Source organism: Equus przewalskii, chromosome 1 (genome assembly GCF_037783145.1).
Source record: "Equus przewalskii isolate Varuska chromosome 1, EquPr2, whole genome shotgun sequence".
NCBI classification, from domain to species: Eukaryota; Metazoa; Chordata; class Mammalia; order Perissodactyla; family Equidae; genus Equus; species Equus przewalskii.
In genome coordinates, this window is record NC_091831.1 from 26,916,122 (window position 1) to 26,940,037 (window position 23,916).

A 23,916-nucleotide genomic window follows, 5' to 3' on the forward strand; every position below is an offset into this window, starting at 1 on the left:
CTTTCCCTGGGAAACAAGAACCTGGCAGAAAGGTTATTCTAGCAATCTGAATGTCCTCAGGTTTTCTGGGTAAAAGCAGGGCAGGGTACAAAGGGGACAAGCAGAGAATAAAGGTGGGAAGCCAAGGTTCCATGGAGCCTCTCCTCTGTCCTCTGAGTGGGTTCTCCCCGCTTTTGTCCCAACAACACAGACACTCACCTGGACGATCGCAGGGACAAAGTCAATACATGGCCTGCAGTGGACAGGACATAACACCTGGAAGGAGAGCAAAAGAGAAGGAAACGCTGACTTTTCAGCATCTCGGGAGACAGCAGAGGGACCCAGCTTCCTCTCCACAGGCTGATCAACCAACAGGCAAGAGTGAGGAGACATAACACCTGGGCTCTGGTTTTCATTCTGTTGCAAACCTGCTGAGGGACAAGTCACCTCTCGGGCCTCAGTTTACCCGTCTGTCAAGTAAAAATAATACCACCTGCTCTTCTTACCCAAGAAAGGTACTGGGAGAAGAAAATAAGAGGAGACACGAAAGCGCCCTGGAAGACAGAGAGAGCCACGTGGTGAGTATTTAGGAGATGAAACAGCCCCGTGTGAGGACCTGGGTATGTGTGATCTCAGTGGAAAGAGAGACTAACCACAGGAAACTGTGACCAGGGGATGACCCATGTGCCAGTACAGACTAACAGCACTAGTTGAGGAGGCCGATCAGAGAGGCCTGAGCAGGGCAGCTTCCGGGAGGAAAGCAGGGTTTACTTTTTGGTTGCATTTCCAAATTTATTTCATGTAAAATGTCAGTTAGTAGCCCAAAGTTGCAAAGTCTAGAATCTTAGCGTAGGAAGGATCTCAGCAACAATACAGTCCAAATTTTCCCCACGACAGGTGCTTGCCTCTTATAAGATGGCGTCATAGCCCTTAAAGTGGGAAGGGACCTTTAGGCAATTAACTTATTACCCACATTTGACAGATGAAGGAATTGCAACTGAATGCTTCTCACAGGTGTGGCTATAATACAATGTATTTAAAATAAATACTTTGCTAAAAGTCACACTTGCATTTTGTAAGCCTCAAGAGACACAGCGGAGAGATCCCGGTCTCTCTGGGCAGTCTATTTCTCCTCCCAGGCCTGGGTATCTTGTGCTGTTTAGCTCTGACAAGTGGTGGAGACTTTCGGCAGGTGCCAGTGGCTGGAATACTCAAGATGGGAAGGAGCAATTATACTTTTCAGTCTCTGCCTCCTGAAGGCGTCCGCTCCACTGTCAGCTAATTTTGATCCCCAGAAAAGTCTTCACTGAATCAGGCTGAAGTCTGCCTCTTCGATGCTAATTTATTCAGGCTATCAAAAGGGCTCAAAACTCTGAGGTAGTTCACTTTTGTGCATCGAAATAGTTCATAAAGAAAGCCCCCCAACTATAAAACGCCCCTTTCCTCGGACAGAACTCCTACAGATCAATTCTCAGAAAATTAAAAAGATGACTGCTTCAGTGTAAAAATGAGCAAGCAACTTGGACAAGCAAAGCACAGAACAAATGTCAACAGCCAATAAAGGGGGAAAACGCCCAGTTAGAGAAATGCCAATTAAAATGAGAGATCAATTTTTGCCTATTCAATGGCTAAGATTAAAAATGAAGAATACCCAGGGTTGGTAGGGGTACAAGAAACAGAGAGTCACATTTATTGTTAATGGAGATAAAAATCAGCACAGCCCTTTGGGGGGAATTTGGCACAATGTATAACATTGCTTGACCCGTTGACTGTACTCCACAGATATACTCGCACTAGTATCGGAACACATGTGCAAAGATATTCACTTCAACATCACGGTCCATCAGCAGGGAATTGCTTAAATAAATTCCGATAAAAAAATACACAATGAAATGCTAAAAAAATACTAAAAATAAGGTAAAAGAACAAGGAAGATTTAGATACACTAGCATAGGAAAAGAAAAAGTCCATGAGAAACTGCTATGAGAAAAAAGAGAGTGCAGAATAGTATATAAAATGAAATTCTATTATTACATAAAGGAAAATTATTCCTATATATGTGTTAAAGTCTTGAAAGTTAGAGACCAAAGTATATAACGGTGAAAAGTGGTGGAAAAAGAGACGAGCAATAGAAATTTTCACTTTCTGTTTTATATACTATTTTTTTCTGGTACAAAACCATGCATTACTTAGACATATACGTGTGTATATATATGTACATATGTATATATATTTTAACTCTACCAATCCCACAGACAGGTGAAAAGAGGAAAAAACTTGGCCTACCTGACAACCTTCTGCGGGGTGAAGTCTTCCAGGGGCGTCTCCGAGTAGGAGTCACTCACGTGAAATATGCTGACTCTTCCGATCTTCCCAAAGGGGAAGGAAACAGTCAGCCCCTTCTTGGGAGTCACCTTCACCACTCGGCCCATGGCCACTTCCCCTTTCTCGAGATTGTGAGGACCTGGTAAGAGAATGAACCTGATTCAGGGAGGAGGAAAAGAGCCAAGAAAGAACTGGAATGCTGCACAACCCCAGGCTGGGGAAGGGGGAGGCTGTCCAGACTTGGGGTGTCTAGGCTGAGCGGACCAGAATGACCACGAAAACTCAGATTACCATGCCATATTCTCAGGGCCATGTAGTGGACAACCCTTTCTGAGGGACTTGAGAAAACCAACTGTGTAGGTAAAGGTGACTCAGACAGTAGAAGAGTGACACAGGCCAGAGAACAAAGTCCCAAAAGAAAAACTGTTCCAAGAAGGCACCAACCACACTAGGCTTTCTGAGGCCTCCAATACTGAAGGCATCCTTCAACCTGGGCAACAAGTGAAGACCCCTTCCCACTCCTTTCCACTCCTCCCTTCCCTGAGCAGGCACCATTCATCACCACACCTATGAGCGAGAGACACAAGAAAGCCTTGGAAGAATCTGGGTTAACCACGGTGGCCTTCAGGGCCTGGCCAATCCGGAACTTCTTATCTGGATGTTTCAGAACCTGGAAGGACAAGAAAATTCCTCTAATGTTTGAAGAAAGATGCGTCATTTATCCAAAATCACATCATTTAAGTCTCTACAGTAAGTCTCCCCCAAACCAAGCCGTGCATAAGCACACGGTTCCTTGTACCCACTGTGAACACACCCACGAGACACTGAGTTGAGCTTAGGGAGCCCGCGTTTCCTCTCCAGGGATCTCAAGCACACTGACCTTGAAGCTGAGAGAAGTGAGCAACAAGGGAATTCTCCCTCGGATGTCCGGAGCAATCTCCACCTCAAGCCATTTCTTAACCACATTGTACTGGGAGAAAAAAAAACAGAAGAAATGGAACAGGACAGATACAAGTCTCTCTTCTTTTCTCTTCACTAAAACACAGACTCTCCTAAAATCACAGCATTGAAAGGGCCCTAATCCTGCATTTCTCCAAGGGACAGGAATCCACCCCGACATCCCACTGGCCCTGGCCAACCTCCACATCCCACGCTTCCCTCAGAGTTAGCTCAGACTCTTCGCCAGCCTACAGAACATGCCTCCCTCCTGGTGCCCCAGCTGATGAGGAGGCAAAAACGACCTCAGAGATGTCCTCAAGCAGTAGGACCAACCCCACTGATCTCTGCAGCTGCCTCCAAGCTCAGCTGTGCCCAGTGATTGTTAATCATCTCCAGGAGCCAACCTCTACTTCTAAATAAATTTAAGATTTTGATCCTTCACTGTTTGCACAGGGCCCTGCTCTAAACACACCCCCCAATTTTCAAGTCAATTCAACAAAACATTTATCAAACAGCCACTATGCATATGGCATCACAGTGATAAATAAAAGCCAGGCCCTGCCTTCAAGGAGATCACAATCTACAAAGAGTAAATGAGTATGCAAATAACTAGAGCAGTGGAAGTACAATAGGGAGAAAAATATGCTATGGGACTATATAGAACTAGTAATAAGGGAGGGTTATCTGGGCTGGACCTTGAAGGGCTGGAGGCAATAGGAATAGAGGGTACTCCAGCTGCAGAAATAAAGACAAGAAGGGAAAAAGGTTTTCAGAGTGATTGGTACAGAGGGTGCGTGAGGTCCAAGTATGAAGAGCCTTAAGTCTCATTCTAAGGCATCTGGGGTTTAGGAACCCCACCTATAGACAACAGGTAACTAAGGGGACCAAGCCTCAGTGACATGCTCACACAGTGCTTATGGAAGAAGAATCTGGCAGCAAAGAAGAGGAGTGATCCCTCAAGGCCAAACACGTCCAACTCTCTCTGATATATTCCAAACAGCACAGCTCTTAGCGATCTCCTCCCTTTCTTGAACTCCTGTTCCACTTGGGGTTAGAACAAATACTCTGGCACCCCGTTATGTATTGTTTTGCACTGCACCTGAGTTTTATGAAAGGTAAGGACGTAAATCCAATACTGCATTGAAGTCTTGTTCTATGATATATTTTTCTTTGTAATTTGTACAATTATCTACAAGCATGTTGAACTGTGAGTTGCTGGTTAACTGTTTTGTAAACCCTAATTTCAGCTCTTTGATTAGACCAGAAGTTTTCTAGGAGCAAAGGCCTTATATGGTCTCCCACAAACCAACACAGCAGCGAACAGAATCAAATGCCTAGTGCCAGTGTCTCCAGCTTCTCCCCCTTTCCTTCTGAAAGGATGGCGTCGCACTGCAGGGCATGCACTACTCACCTTCTTCAAGAAGCAAGTCACGGTCTGACCAGCCTGGTACTGTTTAATCTTCTCCAAGGGGCTGACAGAGTGCGTGTTGAGAGCGGTGTGGCCATCCTTCTCCAGCTCGCTGTTGGCAGAAAGGCCAAGGAAAGAGTAAAGTAACCTCAGGAGAAGCTTCTAGCTTAGAAAACATCTCCCCCAAGTGGTCACGGATCAATTGTACAGGACTCCCCTAACTCACACACACCTCCCGCACCCCCATTTCGCTCCTTAAAGAGGAATGTCCACAATACTTGAGCTAATCTTTGCCCTCGCGCTCGCCTAGATATGAACAAGCTACAAAAGAGGTAGCAGCCTATAACAATCCATAAATTTAGGAGACAAAACTGTTTTACTTCTTACATAAGACTTTAGCTATCGCTTTACAGTTTGCAGAACGGCTTTCACAAATAATCTCTCACTGCATGTGACAACAGTGTCATGTGTGAATCAGGCAGGGTAGATATTACTAAACTCATTTTATGCTATTAAACCAGGAGCTGAAGTCGGGGCTCTGATTCAAAACTCCAGGGCTCTGTCCCCTAGGCCCCTTGCCACCATCACCTTCTTAACTCTCTTTTTCTTCTCAGAAAAGCAACAATGGGTGTGGTCTGAAGGTTATCAGTCCACAAATTACTTCAAAGGCATCACAAAGCTCCCACCCTTCCGACCCAGCCCAGCTTACCAATTCAGGTAATTTCTAAGAGAAAACAAAACCCATCAATAAAATGGTACAAGTACTACCAATAAAAGTGTAACATATAATAATAGCAAGTATTGGTGAATATAGAAAAATGAGAACCTTCACATACTAGTAAAGTTGGAAATGCAGATATCCTATGACCCAGCAATTCCACCCTAGAGAAATCCTTGGATGGATGCACAACGGAACAAGTTCAAGGATGTTCATTGTGGCATTGCTTATAAACGAGAAAAACTGGAAACCACCTTATATGTCCTCCATGAGTTTGAGACATACATAGTTTGGCACATTCATAGGACAGATTACTACTTTAATTACAGGCACAAAAATGGATAGATCTCAAAAAGCAAAATTTTGAGTGAAAAAAACAAGTTACAAAATATTAAGTCAGCATAGCAGTAAAATTTGAAAACTACAGAATTTTTTGTAGATATATATGTACATATATATGTGTATATATAATTAAAGTATAAAAGCAAGAGCTGGATATACATGAAATTAATACTGCGGAATTCATCCTCTGGGACGAGGAGAGAGAAGCCTAGGGAAGAGAGCATCTGTAAACTGTTATTTCTTAACACGCGCACACACACACAACTTCCGTGTGCCTGGCACTGTAACAGACAATGTACACACGTTATCTCTAATGCAGTTTACAGTTGGGATGAACTTATATAGTTATATAAGTTATAGTTAGGATGAAACTTACATAGTTAGGTGACATTAGAATGTCTGTTATGGGCTGAATTGTGCACCCCTCTCCCCCTCAGATTGACATGTTGAAGTACTAATCCCCAGTACCTCAGAATGTGACTGTATCTGGAGACAGGGAATTTAAAAAGGAAGAAAGTTAAAATGAAGTTGTCAGGGTGGGCCTTAATCCAGTATGACTGGTGTTCTTATAGGAAGAGATTAAGCTACAACTCAATAACAAAAACCAAATAACCCAATTAAGAAAACAGGACTTGAATACACATTTCCCCAAAGAAGATACATATGGCTGAGAAGCACAGGAAAAGGTGCTCAACATCACTAAACATCAGGAAAATACAAATCAAAACCATAGTGAGATATCACTTCACACTTGTAGCGATGTAACAGAACAAGTGTTGGTGAGGATGTGGAGTAAAGGGAACCCCTCCCTGTACACTGTTGGTAGGACTGTAAAATGGCACAGCTGCTATAGAAAATAGTACAGAAGCTCCTCAAAAAACTGAAAATATAACTACCATACGATCCAGCATTCCTACTTCTGGGTACACAGTCACGTGCCACATAACAACATGTCAGTCAACGATTGACTGCATATACAACGGTGGTAAGTACGCACTATGATGTTTGCACAATGAAATTGCCTAACAACGCATTTTTCAGAATCCCCATCGCTAAGCAAAACATGACTGTACATCCAAAAGAACCGAAGAAGATCTCAAAGAGATATCGTACACCCATGTTCACTGCAGCATTATTCGCAACAGCCAAGATGTGGAAGCAACCTAAATGTCCATTGATGGATGAAGGGATAAAGAAAATGTGGTACAGAGACACAATGGAATATTACTCAGCTTTAAAAAAGTAGGAAATCCTGCTATCTGCTACAACACGGATGATCCTTGAGGACATTATGCTAAGTGAAATAGGCCAGTCACAGAAGGAGTGTGCATGACTCCACTTATATGAGGTATCTAAAGTGATCAAACTCAAGAAAACAGAAAGCAGAATGGTGGTTGTCAGAGGCTGCCACCTCGTGGGGGGTGGGGCAGAGAATTGTTCAATGGGTATAGAGTTTCAGTCACAAAATGAAAAAATTCTAGAGATCTGTTATACAATAATGTGCATATAGTTAATGATACTGTAACAAACACTTAAAAACTAGTGAAGGATAAATTTATGTTATGTGCTCTTACCACAATAATTAAAAAAAAGGGAGATTACAACACAGAGGTATACAAAGGGAAGACCACATGAAGACACTGGGAGAAGGTGGCCATCTACAAGCCAAGGAGAGAGGACTCAGAAGAACAAACCCTGCCAACACCTTCATCTCAGACTCCTAGCCTCCAGAATTATCAGAAAATAGATGTCTGTTGTTTAAGCCAAAAAAACCCACAAAAAATAGAACACATATACATATAACGAGTATGTTACCCTTTTTTCTTTTCCCAAAATGACTTTAAACTGCCTCTCCAAAAAAGAATAACCACAAAAAAGAAGGGTGGGCATAACTGAAGTAATGCTAACAGAAAACTCAGCAACTAGCAGGAATCCCAGAGATACAGTTTAAGACTCTTGAACTGCTCTGCTCCCTGAACTCCTACCCCTCCGAAAGAGCAGCTGAGAAGGAAGCGACGGCTCTAGCTTGAATGCCCTCCACGATCCTCACCTCAGCTCTAGTACAGACGGCATTCCCTTCGTGCATAAGACCTCCACGGATACGCGGGAATGAAAATACGACTACATTTCCTCAATAAGTCAACACCGTCAATTAAACAAATTTCCTCCTGACTTCAAAATATGTATTTTAAAACATAACCATTAGAGAAATATGGCAATAATACCACTAATATATTTATACGATGTTTCTCAGGGGCCTTGATTAAAATAAAATAACTAACACTATAACATAGGGGAACAGAGGAAGTGGAAGATGTGCTAGAGTTTATCTGTCCACTTGTTATTTTTATTTATTTATTTTAGTATTATTATTTTTTAGGAAGATTAGCCCTGAGCTAACTGCTGCCAATCCTCCTCTTTTTGCTGAGGAAGACTGGCCCTGAGCTACCATCCGTGCCCATCTTCCTCTACTTTATATGTGGGACGCCTGCCACAGCATGGCTTGACAAGCGCTGCCATGTCCACACCCGGGATCTGAACCAGCGAATCCTAGGCTGCTGAAGCGGAACGTGCGAACTTAACCGCTGCACCACTGGGCCGGCCCCTGTCTGTTGTTTTAACTCTCCATTCTCCACCTCCTCAATAAATGCACTTGGCCCACACTGCTACAGCCAAGTACCACCACTCTGGTTCATAGCACAGTCCCCCAAGACAAGGGGGTGGACCAACAACAGCAGTGTTAGTTCATGAGAGGTTCTAGCACTCTGAGGGTCAAGAACCATTTAGGATCCCAGTGGGTCTTCCCACAAGTTCACTGCCTTGTCCCTTGAAGTATTCATTAATTTAAGATATCCACCCTTAGCCTGAATAAGCTACTTGACCTCAACCCTTAATTAAACAAGACATCACACCTCAGAGGTGAAGAAACAGCAGACTAAAACGACTAATATGATGAGATCTCTTTATTTTCACAGTGAAACTGGAGGGGGACACAATGAAAATCTACAAAACTAAGGAAACCACAGATGAAACAAGAATGCGTGCATCCGCCAAATTTCATTATCCTGGAACTAAAGGGCTTACTTTGAAGTTCCAGGAGTGTTGTTAGCATTTAGAACTCAGTCTTCCAGGAATATATCCCTGCCTCAGACACAAGCTTTCACAGAAACATTCCACTTCTATCCTGGTCCTTTCAGTACACTGACCAAACCCCACTCTCTGAAAGTTACTTAAGAGGCCCTTCCACAACATCCCTAGGCACATAAGACGTACAACCTGGAGGGGTCCCGGGGCTGACTCTGGAGAGCTAGTCTCATGGTCACGTGTATCCAGCTTTACTCGTTGATGGCCTATCAATTCTGAGAGGCTAGGGTTTTTTTAATGGAGGAAGCAGAAGCAGATAGGCCCATGGATCAAAATGTTTAAGATCATCTGAAAAAATGATCCCAGACAAACTGGATCCACCACTACGTGGAACCAGTAGCTCTCCTCCACCCAGAATCCCTCGCAGAAGCCCCTGCAGAGCTGACTAGAGCACGCCCTGAGATCCCAGTCACCAAGCAAGAGTTCACACTCAAAGAACACGCATTCTTGGCTACACGTTGTTTATTTAGGGAACTACTGAGTTCTAGAAAACTGGGTTGAGAGGAAAAAATGTTTCCTTTTGTTATATGCCAATAAACAGAACCGTAATCAGCCTTTCAACTGATACTTAAACCCTGAAAACAGCTTTTACCTTAATTTTCATATAATCCCTCTAACTAGCCCTGTAATAGACAAATATTCCTACTATAGAAATAGGACAACCAGGACAGAGAGAGGCAAAATAAGTCACAACACTGGCAGAATCAAGACTGGAACTCAGGCTCCTGACGCCAGAGCCCAGTGCTCTTTCCATGAGACCACGGTCCTGGGGGTTCCCCTCACCTTGGCCGAACACTCAGCTCCGGGATGGTTCGAATAAATCTGGGATGACTTATTGGGAGAAACCTGGAGAAACAAATAAAGCCAAATCATTTCCCTTAATCTCCGTAACACTACAATCTGGAGGTCAGAATTTCTCTCTACTCCCCACCAAACCAAGCTTAAAAACACCACCACTCCACCTCAATACCACCCATTGGTGATGTGCCAGGCCTGAGGGTGTCCTGAGGGTGTCTATTCTCATCCTTTGCAATAAATGTTAAGGAGCTGGCTCATCTGATCTTTTAAGATCATCATATTAAACACTGAAAAGAATTCTCCTTAGAGACTATGTACCCCAACTCTTTCATTCCAAAAATACGGAAGCTGAGGTCTAGAGAGAATAAATGACTTACTGAAGATCCCACAATTACTTACTGAAATTATGCAAATTATTGGCTAGACTTTGAATTCATTTTTTGCTTTTCTCATTGTAGCAAGCATTTCTGCTACAATAACACACTGTAACTAGATTTAAAGTAGATGAGTATAATTAAGCTATGCAGTGAAGAATGGACAATAATAATTCTGATGGATACCAATCAACAACTAAGTGTCAGGCAACCTGCGAGGCACATTACATACTAGAGGTTCTTTCTTTCAACCCTCACAACGGCCCTAAAAGGTTGTCACTCCCATTGCTCTCACTTTACAAATTAGGAAAACAGAACTCAGAGAGTTAAGTAACAACTTAACTCATGATCATGGTCGCATAATTTTAAGTGCCAATTCTGGAATTCAAACCCAGGTCTGACTCTAAGCCAATGCTCTTAACCACTACAATATATTCCATTAAAAAAAAAAAGATTCTTTGTGAATGTTCTTGTTAACTAAAAGAAAATCTGATCTATGTGCAACTTTTGGGAACCTGCCTCAGTTGCCATTCCTCCTCCCACAGTTACAACAATCTCCCCTCAAAGCCGGCCCATCCCCAAAAGCCTCCATACTTGAAGGTCTTCACGTCTCGCCCACCAATCACTCGGGCAGTGACGGTCTTCCCAACTTTCAGCTTGGCAGTAGGAGAAGTGCCCGCTGGAACATCATCTAGAATGTGGGAGGCATGGATACAGCCAATGATGCCATCTGCCAGGGTCACAACCACATGGGTGGGCTTAATGGACTTGACAGTCCCTGTGACCATGTCCCCAATGGACAGGGTATGCTTCTTCACAGTCCCCACAACCAGAGTTGCATCCACTTCCTCATCCTCGTCGACTGCCTCAGAGTCCTTTCGGGTCTGTCTCATGGTCCTCTTAGCAGCTGGCCCCTCAACAGCCAAGAGAAGACCAGTCACTCCTGGTTCTGTGGTCTTGAGGGTTAGGGAGACACCCTGTCCCACGTGCAACTTCTCTGAGTCAAAGCGGAAGGTGTCATTGAGGTGAGAGGTCAGGGAGAAAGCTGCCAGGTGGCCAGTTTCTACTAAAGAGGCAACGGCAAAGGACTCCTCCAGGTGCTGCACAATCGCCTGGTGTTCGCTGCCTTTCTTCAGCTGGAAAACAGAAAGCCCACATCCCCGCTTCATACAGAGGACAGGTGCTAGTCCATCACCCACTGGGCAAGGTAGGGCTGGGGAAACCCTCTGGAGTCCACAGGACCCAAGGCTAGTCTGAGCTGTAACAAACTAGCCTTCGCTCCCTCGACCTAGCTTCCCCCTCCTGTACACTGAGGTGACTCTGACTGAGCTCAAGGTGCCACATCAGAATCACCTGGAGATAGTGTTTGTTTTGTTTTGAATTCAGGTTCCTAGGTCCTATCCTAGAAGTAGTAGAATCAGAATTTTAAAAGTTACTTAGGTGATTCTCATGCATAACTAGGTGACCTCTAACAGTTCTCCAGCTGTAAAACACCGGTTCCCGAGCCTCTCAGTCCTGCAGCTCTCCACCCAGTTTATTCACTCTTTCAATCATTCAACAAATAGAGTCATTACTGAGAGCTTATCACGTGCAGGCCTTTAGCCTGTCTTTCCCCCAAATCCAACTGTGCTGACATCCTTATATGTTCAAGCTTTCATGTGGATGATAAAATGGAACAGGGACCTGCCAGAACCTTAGTAGGGGGTTAGTGTTGTTTTCTAGTTCTCTTTGTCTCTCTTAAAGTCTTAAAATTATAAGAAACGAGAAGTTAAGAACTATATCTACGTAATTTTCTATACCATACTCTACGCAATTAGGTACTTAAAAAGTACTACAGATGACGATCAAATATATACATCATCCAGAGGAAAATACTACTAATTTTGAGACTTCCCTTGAACTCGTTCTTCTGTCACACAACAGCATACAGGAGAAGGTATGGATGAGCAGGCTGGAGGTCAGAACCACCCACAGCCATGTTTTGCTTGATTCATGTGATGTTTTAAAAAAACAGTTTCTAACATTTCCCACATTTATAAATAAAAATCCAAATTCTGCATCTTCTTAAAAATCAAAGACATTGGATGCAGATGTTCCCACCTGGCAACAACCAGACGGAGCTGAAGAGTCCCCACCCTTTGTGGGAGGGCATGTGGTCTGTCAGAGTCCTACCACTACAGCTTCCTAACCGGCCTGGCCCACCTCACTCATTTACGTTACCAGCCTGGCCCTAAAGACATGGTGACCATATAAGTTATCCTCTGAACCAGAGTGAAAGTCAGTGAGTTAATAACCACACCAGGACGAGAGGTAGAAACTAGGAATGTCCCAGACAAGTCTGGGTATACGGTCACCCTATCTAAAGGAATTTGCATTAGTGCCCTGAGCCAAGAGTGTGAGAGGAAGGGTGGGTGACGCATTTGAAACCATGGAAACGGAGTCCTCAGCAAGCTTACCTTTTTAGCTTTTCTATTCACCAAATCGTGGCAAAGGGAAACGTGTACTTCCAACTTCAACATATCAACATTTAAGATGACAGCCTTCTTTTTCTGCCCAGATTCTACCTCCTGCCCTGCAGTGCAGAACCAAACACAACATGATCACCCCATGGAACAGGGGGAAGGAGACAGCATCTCTCCAAGACCTCAAACCCTTAGGCATAAAAAAGAAAAGAGGCCACATGTCTATATGGGTTGGGGAAACCAAGGGTCTAGCGCCCACAGTTCAAGTTCAGGGGCGCCTTAATTCATGCTGATACGTCAAATCTCTATTTACCCAATTATAACCAATGAAAAGATTCACACCTAAATCTTCCTTAGTATGCTGTCAGTTGTTCTGATTTGCATTCACACAAGACAGGCACGCCAAAAATTTCTATTGAATCATCTCATCTACCCTCTGTATTTGGAACTCTTGTAGCCAGGAGAGGGAGCAAAGGGCAAAAGGTTTCCTCCACCAACCATGATGGGTGAGACACAAGCACTCACCTGCCCGATGATATCTGTTGGCTCTCAGGACCAGGCCAGGCACTGGGCCCTCACTGAACAGCACAGAGCCATCTTCCAACACTTCCTGTACCTCCAAGTCAAGGACCATTCCCGGGGTCATCTCAGCCAGCGTCTGGATCAACACAGAGTCTGCCAGAATTCCAAAGGAAACAGGGATTAGCAACAAGAGTCACACCATTCTTCTCCTTTGGAAATGTCCTGTTCACGGAGGACAGTGGAGCACTGCGAAGGTACAATCAGTTTGGGTAAAAATGTCCAATAGCCATGAAAACTCCTATCACAGGCAGAGACCTGTACCCCTTGCTAGTCCTACTTGGCTATAATTCATGAAAATAGCCAAACAATACCAGAAACATGCTTTCTTCTGGTTTCTGAATTTTCATTCTTTCTGTTTGGAATCTGCCCTCCCATGCCACCTGTTCTCAAATCCTACCAGGGTTCCAGCAATCCTACACAATGGTTCAAAGCTTAGGAGGGTCAGAGTAATAAGCCCTCACGAAGTGTTTTAGCAAGTCCCTGCTGCATTTTATCACCCACATATGACCCACAGATAAATGTGCTGAATGAAAAAACAAAAGCGAAGCAGTGAATAAATTCCACAACAAATGCAAACCTGAGGCCACAGAACAAAGGGAAATTATGATTCTGGACTGGGAGGGAGCACAGAGGGGTCTGGGATGCTGGTAATGATCTTTACCTGAATCTGGGTGGTAGTTAAACAAGGGCGTTCATTTTATAAACATTTACTGAGCTGTACACTTAATGATTTGCGTACCTTCTGCAGGTCATACTCCCATTAAAAAGTTTACCAATTTTTTTTTTTTTTTTAATTCTGGGAAGCCCAACAACTCATCAGAACAGAAAGGCATTACTTAAAACACACACTCTCCACCCAACCCTCATCCTCTGCCCTCCTGCCCCCACCTCGGTTGCTCATGAGGCTGCGCACACCCTGCCGCTCCTCTAGGCACTGGCTCAGGAGGAGGAGGCTGGTGGTAGCCAGGTCCCCCAGGGTGCAGTCCGAGAGCCGCAGTGACAGGAGCATCCGCTGCTTCTCCTCGTCCACGTTGGTCACCTTCGCAACCACTGTCTGCCCCTCGACAAAGTGGTCACTTGTGGAGGTCACAAACTTGTCACTCATGATCTGACGGGAAGAATGGGCAGAAAATGGAGAAAGCAAAGGAAGTTCCTATTAAGACAACCCACTTAATGCACCCAAAATAGAGTGTGGGAGGGGGAAGATGGGACCCAGGAAGTTCCCCCCAGTCCTAAGTAAAACTCTACTCTCCTTCCATAAAAATATAGGAGAGGCCCTGGCTGCCCAATCCAGCCTTCTAGAGGGCACGTAGCCGAGAAGGCACATTAATGGCAAGCCAGAGGGACACCTCACTGTCCATGTCTTTGACACCGAATGGCAATCCTCACTACGCATTTTTCTGAGGTCCTCCCCGCTGTTCCCATTTTCAAAATTGTTCTGGCAGGAGACGTAAATGAGATCTGCCCAGGCAAAACATCAGGGAGACAGCCCTCTGAAAAGGAAGAAACATTTAGGACTTATCTGTGGCAGGAATGAGAGAGAAGCCATTTGCGGACCACTGTCTTACACTGACTTTGGTAAGATTCCTCCCCACTCTGAGTCTCAGTTTACTCAGCAGGCATAAGAGAGGGTTCAACTATGCAATTGCTAGGATCTTTTCTAGTCCAAAAGTTATGATTCAATGACATGGACGGGGGAGGTAATAATTTGAAGGGTATTCTGGCACCTTAAAACCTCAAAAATTCCAAGAGCTACAAAACCTGTACACAGCTGCTCGGGAAAATCAATTTCCATGTCTAAACATGCTGAGTACAAAAAACAAGCTCAGTATCACCACAGTGGAGAATAAAGCCTTCTTGGTCACCAGCTGCCTACCCAATGTTGTAGAATGAAGTAGAAAAGGTGCCCCTTTCTCCAGGAGGACACAGCCCTGAGCCAGGACACAGGACTGGGCAAGAGGAACAAGGACTGAATCTCAGCTCCTATATCACGCCCCTGACAAATGTTCAAGGATCAAAGCATCCTGCTCTTTCCCACCACCCTCAGGTTCCCCGACTCTGTTGTCTCCTCAAAGGCCTTTGTGCATGGAGCTGAACTTACAGCTTTGGGGGCCAGTCCACTAAGACCTGAGGGGAACTGGACGAACACACCATAGTCCTTGATGCTCTTCACAAAACCGATGAGCAGCATTCCAGGATGGATTTCTGAGAAGCTCTTGGGATCCTGGCCACCTTCTACTGTGGAGACCAAAGCTGGTTTCCTGCAAAGGAGCTAGTGGCACCTCATTAAGGAATGTCCCAGAAAGGACTGAGGAAATGTCCATCTCTCCCATCTCCTTTCTCCACTCTCCACCATCTCCTGCAGGATTCTCTAAGTGTGCAGATCAGCAGCAGCAGCATCACTTGGATCTTGTCAGAAATGCAAATTCTTGAGCACCACGCCCAGACCTACTGAAATTAGAAACTCTGGGGTGGGCCCAGCAAGCTGTGTTTGAATAAGCCCTGAAGGTGATTCTGATGCACACGTAAGTTTGAGAACCACTGTTTTATTCCTTTCCTTATTAATTCATCTCCAGGATTACTGGAGGGAACCAAACAGGGAACGGTTCATCCCTGTGGCTTGGCAGCTGGATCTGCCATGACACAACCCTCCACTGTCCCCATCTTCAAAGTAACCAACCCCTGGCGGGGGGAGTGGGGTGGAAGGGAGAAAAAGGGGAAAGAAAGGAGGAGGACCACAGCTACCTTATTCACTGTTCCAGCTCAAGGGGCAAGCACTGAGTGCAAGAAGGCTAGACGTGCTACTGGGAATATCCTCCTGGGCCTGGCAGGCCACACTGCCGCCTCCCCAATACCCTGGACTCCCACTCTGCCCTTACCACCAGTATCTGCTGGCAGCACTTCAATCCTGTTCCTACTTTCCACCAGAAGAATAGATGGAAAGTGCAGGCTTGGCCACTGGTTCGGTTTTATGGAGGTATTTCCGAAGTCAAATAGCTGACTTTTTCCCATGGAGTTTCCAACTAAGAGCAGAGCCTGAGCCGCCAGGGCCCACAGCTCCCCAGATACCAGTAAAGGATACAACATGTCTCTCACTCTGGCTCAGACACAGGACTCTGTGCAGGGTGTCGCCAGCCTGGAGCCAGTGATACAACAGTGGGCCGTTGGCAACATGGTCTGACAGATGAGGTGTGGGGAGAAAAGCAGGAATGTTGTGGGGCAGGACAGCCACCTCCAGCCCATCTTTGGTCTTCTCTAACACCTTCACGTCCACCAACTACCCAGAAAAGAGAAAGACAAAAAATAGCACTTGTGTTGAGCAGAAAGCAACCTCATCTGGGTCAGGTGGAGACCAGAGGCATCAAATTCCAGCACCAGGGATGACTGAGAGGTCAAGATCAGAGAAGCAGCTTTCTTCCACACCCCACACCACCCTTCAAGGACCCAACATGCATGCACACCCGCGCCACACCAGGACCCATCTGTGCGCTCACGTCACTCCTCTCCCAAGTCCCTCCACTGGGTCCCAGAGGAAAGACAGTCTTGCAGGCTGGCCCTAGGGACCAGAGAGGAAAGAGGGCAGCAGGATACTGCCGAAAAGCCATACCACAACAGAACTTTCCTTTCCTAGACAACTTCCATTGGTTCTGACACATAGGAAAGAACATATATGACATCATCTCTCAAGAAACTCAATACTCTCCAGTCCCAGAATCTTTGCTAGCTACCTTGATCTTTCCCCTCCACGGGTTCCAGGACCCCATGTGTCAGTAGCACCCTGCTCTCTGCCACTGTAAACTAAAATAACTTGTCTGGAGAAGTCCAGGTACCTGCCCAACATTAACAGCTCTTCTTTTCTTCTGATTGTGTCCAGCACACTCTTTCTTTGAATCACTCAACAGCTTGAAGGACAACAGCATCCTCTCCTTGGACGGCTCACAGTTCAGCACCACCACCTTCACCACCTGGTGAGAAACCATGCCTGCCTGGCTAACTCCTCCCAGCAGGCCCGTCAGGCCCTGCAGAGAGGGGCCCTCCATGAGCACTGCGGAGGCCTTGGGAGCTCCACCAAGACCCTGGATCAGACCAGAAGGCAGTGAAAAGAAACGTACCACGAGCTGCACACAATCCCCACAAGTCAGCCTTTTGGGTGAAAGGAAGACATGAATGAATGTTTTTGGTATAAACCCAAGTTTTAAAAAATTATTTTTCCTAGACAGACCCAGGCTCACCAGTTTTATGGCAGTGCCCCCTTGTGGTGACAGTGGCCCCAGAACACTTTCTGATGTGTCGGACACCAGCGTATTATAGGTAAAGACTGCTTTCAGGTTGTGGGCCTGAGGTTCATTAGCTTACTGGCTTCCGTTGAACCCCCTTGAGGATTTCTCTCTACTCTGTTCCCATCTCCTCTGCTTAGCTGGCTCAGGCCCACTGCCCCACATGCTGTCTTCCTTATCCCTTAAACAGTAGCCCTCCTACTACTTCAAATCTGTGTTCATGGGGTCACTAAGGGTAGGAGCTTGTCCACGGAAAGGGTTACCTGGCCAGCGTAAAAGACCCTCTCTGGGTCAGGGACATACTCGGCACTGAGCTCATGCTTGGGCACTAGTCCCTGCACATCATTGTAGAACTTCACAATGCAGCCATAGTCCTTGACCCTGAGGATAAAGCCGTGTGTCTGCAGACCAGGCTTGGCATCAGCATAGCAGGTAATGGCAGGTAGTTTGGACTCAACCAGGGTTTTCTTCAGGGTCATCATCAGCTTCCTGGCTTCAGGGTCACAAAGCAGAACCTAGGGAAAGGATACTGGCTGTCATCAAGTCACCATTACCAAGAGAGCCACTAGCTGGTAGTCTCCACAGCCCCCTAACCCAGGGGCCATAGTCTCTAAGAACCTGCTCTTCCCTCTGAGAATAATTTCAGCCACAGATCCTCCCTGCATCCTGCTGGATGACAATCTAGAGAGTGCTCACCTCTATTTCAAATCTACTTCCTCCCATAAATCACCCCCCCGGGCCTGCAGTGACACTCATTATCTCACTTCTACGCTGCCTTAGCTCCCTCCTAGACCACCTGCATCTCGTCCAACAGAATGAATGACTAAACCAATTTACCCCCTCAATACTGCTGAATATTAGCTACAAACTAAGACTGAGAGAGCCAACCATCTCTCATCCCTCAGGAGGTCATCTCCTTGAGGGCAGAGAAATCCCTCCATTTCTAACCTCCTGACCGCACTACTATAAAATTTTGCACAAAGGGATAATCAATATCTTTGTTGACTCAATAGTAATGAGATAAAACGACAATAAGAAAATCTAACATTCTGAATGCCTACACACACTATGCCCTATGCTAAGCACTGTGTATTATCACACTTAATCTTCACAACTACGAAGCTTCTCTTGGGATTCAAGCCTTTGCTATAAACCACTCAAGTTCTGGAAGCTTTGTCTGGGTTATTTCTGTGCCTGGCACACCCTTTACTCCTCCTCAACCTTCCAAATCCTACCCATCCTTTCTAGTTCAAGTCCCACCGCTGCCAGAAATCAAGAAGACATCATTGTCATATAGAGCTGATTTGAAAATGGTTCTGCCATTTATTAGCTGTGTGACTTCAGGCAAGATACTTGGCTTCCCTAAGCTTTAATTTCCCCACCTGAAAAATGAGGACAACTGTTCTTACTCTATAAGGCCGTCTTATGAATTAAATAAAATAATGCACGTCCCATGCCTAGCACTGTAACTGGCACAGAGCACACATTACACGATAGTTGCCATTGATATATATCATCAGTGATCCTTTCTGCCCCAGCCCACCCTCACCTCCCCTTTCTGAGGTATGACTACAGCATGGAGCCTGCACCAAACCATGTGGCAAAAGGTCACACACTGGCCTGGCTCTCTTCATTATGGATATTTTAATTCTCAATTATACTACATAATTCTCAAGAGCAGGGACTCAGCTTCCTCCTCCCAATGCCAGGCACAGCACTGCAGATGTTAAGGTCATTTAGTGGAAAAAGGCAGAAACTTCAGCTGAGAAGCACTACTCTCTTCCCATGTGGTCAAAAACCCACCAGAGACCCTTCAGGAGGCTCACCCGACACTTGACCTCATCCCCAGTGCGGTACTTCTTCTCTGGATTCTTCATCAGGATGTCAGCCAGGTGCATGGGAGGTACCAGGCCCCTGATTTGCTCACCCACCTTCACCAGCATCCCATATGGCTTTATGGTCAGTACCGTGCCCTGGTGAGTCCAAAGAAAAGATGGCATGATGACTCAAGCATGCTCTTTCCTCCAGCTCTTAAAACAAAGCACGTCACCCCTCTTTCAAAGCCCAGCTTCCTGGGCTAACTGTGCCAGTTATTCCAGATCTCACAGGGGTAAAGCACATACCCTACACTGATCTGGATGCAATTGGGTTTATTTATGGCAACCTTCACCTCTTTTTGTGTGAGCATGTCTTGTCTCCCTTACCAGTACCTTCTCCAAAGGAAGGGACTATGTCTTCTAAGGAATGAACTCTGCATATAAAGAGGAGCTGCTCAACTAGGGCTAAATGATTGGCCTGGAGAGGCCACTGGAACTGGCTTCTTACTAATATCCTTGGTAGCTCAATTATCACAGAACTAATTTTTGACCTGGTCTAAAAAAACACCATCAAATCCCAGGAGTTATGACCTACTGCCTCTGTGTTGTTGGGTGGTGCGAGTAAGACCTTCCCTTAAAATTAATTACAAATTATCCAAGGGAAGAAAAAGAAATTCCAGTTAGCAGGCAGAGACAAGGAACATGACTTTAAATGTGCTCACACGAGGACTAACAAGCTGACCGTTAACCTGTGAACTAAAGAATGTCTGAAGTTGGGAGGGTAACTAACTATATGTTTGAGGCCTTACCTTTACCAATGCCCCAGGTTTAATGTCATGATATCTAAGATACTGAGCTTCAATAACAGACCTAAAACAAAAGAAAAATACAAGATTAAATGCAGTAGGATAGAGGCTGCCTAAAATTCAGGGCTACTGCAATCACGTTGGCAAGAAACGACACCCTCCCAGGGCCAGGCCAGGAGAAAGTGTGAATTTGCACCTGCCCAGCAGCACAGCTCTACAGCCCACACGTGTTAATGACAGACTTACGTCCGCAGAGACAGCAAAGCCAGTTCATCCATTTGGCTGTAGTCGATGATTCTACACTTGTGAGTGTTCCCTGGCTTGAAGGTCTCAGGATTGAAGACATTCTTAGGATCGGAGAGATGGCTGAGCTACGAAGTACCAAGTGATTAAGGACAAGCAAGAGACAACAGATCTGAGGCAATCAGACATCAAAGTACACCAAGATGACACAACACATTTATCACCTATGATAAAAACAGTACTCTGATTACCTGTTATTCCTCTAACTAAAAAACTGGTGTTTACTATCATAGAATCTCCATAAGGTCAGAGGATACTCTAGATCATGGGTCAGTAAATTAAAGCTCACAAGTCAGTGCCTATTTCTGCAAATACCGTCATGCACTGCGTAATGATGTTTTGGTCAATGACAGACAGCGTATATGACGGTGGTCCCATAAGATTAGTACCATGTAGCCTAGGTGTGTAGGAGGCTATATCATCTAGGTTTGGGTACTGTAGGGAAGGAAGATATTTTCTTCTACCCTTCTAGGTTCTTCTGGCTGATCTAAGAATTAAATTGACATGAGACAGATTAACAGAAGAAAAAGAGAAGTTGAATAACATGCATACATGGGAGAAACTCAGAAAAACCAAGTAACTCGCCAAAATGGCGGAAGCCTTCATCTCAAATACCATCCTCACCTAAAGACAAAAGAACATATTGGCAGTGGGGAGAGTCAGAGACTTCAAAGGAAAGGCAGGCAAATCAGAGGTAGGTAAAAAGGAGCACATGTGTGAAAAACAAGTGTTTGGCCACACAGAAACAGAACACAGAGGGGAGCCAAACAAATATGCTGTTCTAGGTTCCTCCCTGTCTACCATCTAGTTCATGTCATGCTAAGGTGATAGCCTGCTTCTTGAGACAGGAATTTTTTTTTTAAGAATTTTTTAAAATTTTATTTTATTGAGGTCATAATAGTTTATAACATTGTGAAATTTCAGTTGTACATTATTTGTTAGTCGCCATATATATATGTGCCCCTTTACCCTTTATGCCCACCCCCAACCTCCTTCTCCTCTGGTAACCCCTAACTGAGGCAGAATTTTTTATCTGAATTCTTTTAAGGCATTAAGGAAAGGTAATAAGAAAAACTTCCTGAGTCTTTTGTTTCCTAAAAATAATCAGCCTAAAATAATCTTCATGTTAAAGAGATACATTTTGGGGTGACAAATTTTGTTCCCCTTCAGTACATTTTATGATGTTCACAGAACAACAAAATTGCCTAACAACGCATTTCTCAGAAATATCCCTGTTGCTAAACGACGCATGGCTGTAAAAGCTGTACTGGAGCGCACCAATGCCCGTTCATTCACATACTGTCTATGGCTACTTTCAGGCTGTAACAACAGAGTTGAGTAGTTAGGACAGAGACTGTATAGCCCAGAGGTCTAAAATATGTACCATCCAGCCCTTTAAGAAAAGCTTTGCTGGGCCAGCCTTGGGGGCCTAGTGGTTAAGTTTGGCACAGTCCACTTAGGTGGCCCAGGTTTGGTTCCTGGGTGCTGACCTACATCACTCGTGTCGGTGGTGACGCAGTGGCAGCAGCTCACATACAAAAAGAGGAAGACTGGAAGCAGATGTTAGCTCAGGGAAAATCTTCCTCAGCCAAAAAAAAAAAGAAAGAAAGAAAAGAAAAGCTTTGCCAAGCCCTGGTGTAGATCCTAATTCATTCTTGTACCTACTATTGACTAGTTATCAAACATGTCAAACTGATTCTAAGACATCCTAACATAACAAATAGACACTGTTCTAGTCCCTGTGAACAGTCTGCCTCACTTGGGGATATTCAGAAATAGGAAACTGATACCAAGGGATGAAGAAAGCAGAAGAGGACCCATGAGTCCCAAAAGCTTCTAGTGATAAGATCCCTGACAAAACAAAGAGCCTCCTTACCCGGGCATAGGCCAGAGCCCCATCCTTCAGCCTAAAGGTGGCCCCGGCCTTGCTGAAAAAGCCCTGGACAGGAACGTTATCCAGCACAGCTCCCAGATGCTGGCAAGAGAGCCGGGTGAGGGGGCGCCCAGGCTGCAGGAAGACGGGACGCAGGCTCAGCCGCACAGCTCTGGTCCGAGGATGGACACAGAGGACACAGGCCCGCACCTAGACAAGGGAAAAGGCAAAATGAGCAGGAGGAGGCAGACAGGAGACAAGGCACCTGCAGCAGACTTTCTGAGGTTAAGACTCGCCATGTGCTGACCAGGTTGTGGACATAAGCACGAAAACCGGCTTGTGCAAACAGCATGCAAAAATTCAAACAAAGTGTTCCAGAGGGACTATGTCCAACTAAATCAAAGCTTACTCAAGGCCAGGAAAAATATACCAGCGTCCCCTCAACACCATGAGGCTAACTCATATGCAACAGAAACCATGTACTGGCACCACTACATCAGAGCTCATTGGAAACACCAGAACAGCCTGCTCTGACTGCAAGGTTAAAGCATGTAAAATGTCTCAGTTCTGCAAATACAACTACAGAGAGAAAAAAATGACTAGAAAGAGATTTACCAAAATGTTAATAATATTATCACTAGGTGGTGAAAAACCTTATTTTTACTTTAAAAAAAAGTCTCTATAGCTTCCATTAGCATGCATTACTGTTAAAAACAAAAACGAACAGAAAAAAAAATCATATCAGGATTTTTTAAAAATTCTGAATAACATATATTGGGATTTTCTTCCCAAAATCCATATTCATTGTAGAAAATTTGAATATTAGATAAGGGTAGAAAAATCACCCAGAGTTAAATCACTATTAACTTGATGGCATAATCTTCCAGTATCTTAACCAGGTGTACTCTTTTTAAAGTTTTTTTTCAAAATTGGATCTATATTACTCACACCACTTTTTAAACCACATTTTCCTATTTAAACATATATGTAGTTCTCTTATGTTAAATATTCTTCTAAATCACTTTAGAGCCAGCCCCATGGCTGAGTGGTTAAGTTCACGTGCTCTGCTTTGGCAGCCCAGGGTTTTGCTGGTTTGGATCCTGGGCATGGAATTAGCACCACTCATCAAGCCATGCTCAGCTGGCGTCCCACACAGCAGAACCAGAAGGACCTACAACTAGAAGATACAACTATGCACTGAGGGGCTTTGGGGAGAAGAAGAAAAAGAAAAAGAAAAAGATTGGCAACAGATGTTAGCTCACGGCCAATCTTTAGACAAAATTAAAAAATAAAAAAATACATCACTTTAAACTATAAAAGCAAAAGATTCACTATCAAAAAAGGAAATCAAACTATATAAAAGAATATGAAATAAAAACTAAACGTTGCCTTCTCCTCCACGGGCTTCTTCTTTAACCACTGGTAGTTTCTTGAGGTCCTTCCAAAACACTTCTTATTGCCCTCACCTCCTCTCTGACACTTGTCCACAGGCAGCCCTAGGACCTGCCCTGTAGCTAGCTGTCTTACTGGATTGGGACACACTGGAATCAAGAAAAGAAAAGACAGGAGCAACATTTCTTACTGCTTGATTTGAGAAATATTTTCCAGCTTTCTTGGGATCCAGGTGCATAAAGTCAACCAGGCCAGTGAAGAATGAGAGGAAGTTTAGCGTAAGGCCAAGCGGAGTCACCTAGAAATAAACAGAACAAGTTATGAAAAACATATGTCTGAAGGAATCAAGAATGTGAGAGATGCTGTTCATACTCAGT

General features: G+C 44.7%; 1 protein-coding gene across 4 annotated transcripts in view; it reads right to left on the reverse strand.

Moving 5' to 3' along the window:
• PDCD11 (programmed cell death 11) overlaps positions 1-23,916 on the reverse strand; it is a 43,953-nt gene that overhangs the window by 7,762 nt on the left and 12,275 nt on the right. For all 4 annotated transcript variants that reach the window (XM_008542573.2, XM_008542575.2, XM_070633616.1 and 1 more), the window contains exons 8-26: positions 23,730-23,837; positions 22,151-22,357; positions 20,218-20,342; positions 19,975-20,035; positions 19,175-19,321; positions 17,612-17,863; positions 16,902-17,036; positions 16,154-16,348; positions 15,173-15,343; positions 13,960-14,179; positions 13,015-13,164; positions 12,484-12,599; positions 10,622-11,163; positions 9,639-9,701; positions 4,655-4,763; positions 3,185-3,274; positions 2,872-2,974; positions 2,266-2,443; positions 199-255 (exon numbers count right to left, since the gene is read on the reverse strand). In XM_008542573.2, the coding sequence (XP_008540795.1) occupies positions 199-255; positions 2,266-2,443; positions 2,872-2,974; positions 3,185-3,274; positions 4,655-4,763; positions 9,639-9,701; positions 10,622-11,163; positions 12,484-12,599; positions 13,015-13,164; positions 13,960-14,179; positions 15,173-15,343; positions 16,154-16,348; positions 16,902-17,036; positions 17,612-17,863; positions 19,175-19,321; positions 19,975-20,035; positions 20,218-20,342; positions 22,151-22,357; positions 23,730-23,837 (3,029 nt within the window). The remainder of the gene's footprint in view (positions 1-198; positions 256-2,265; positions 2,444-2,871; positions 2,975-3,184; positions 3,275-4,654; positions 4,764-9,638; positions 9,702-10,621; positions 11,164-12,483; positions 12,600-13,014; positions 13,165-13,959; positions 14,180-15,172; positions 15,344-16,153; positions 16,349-16,901; positions 17,037-17,611; positions 17,864-19,174; positions 19,322-19,974; positions 20,036-20,217; positions 20,343-22,150; positions 22,358-23,729; positions 23,838-23,916) is intronic.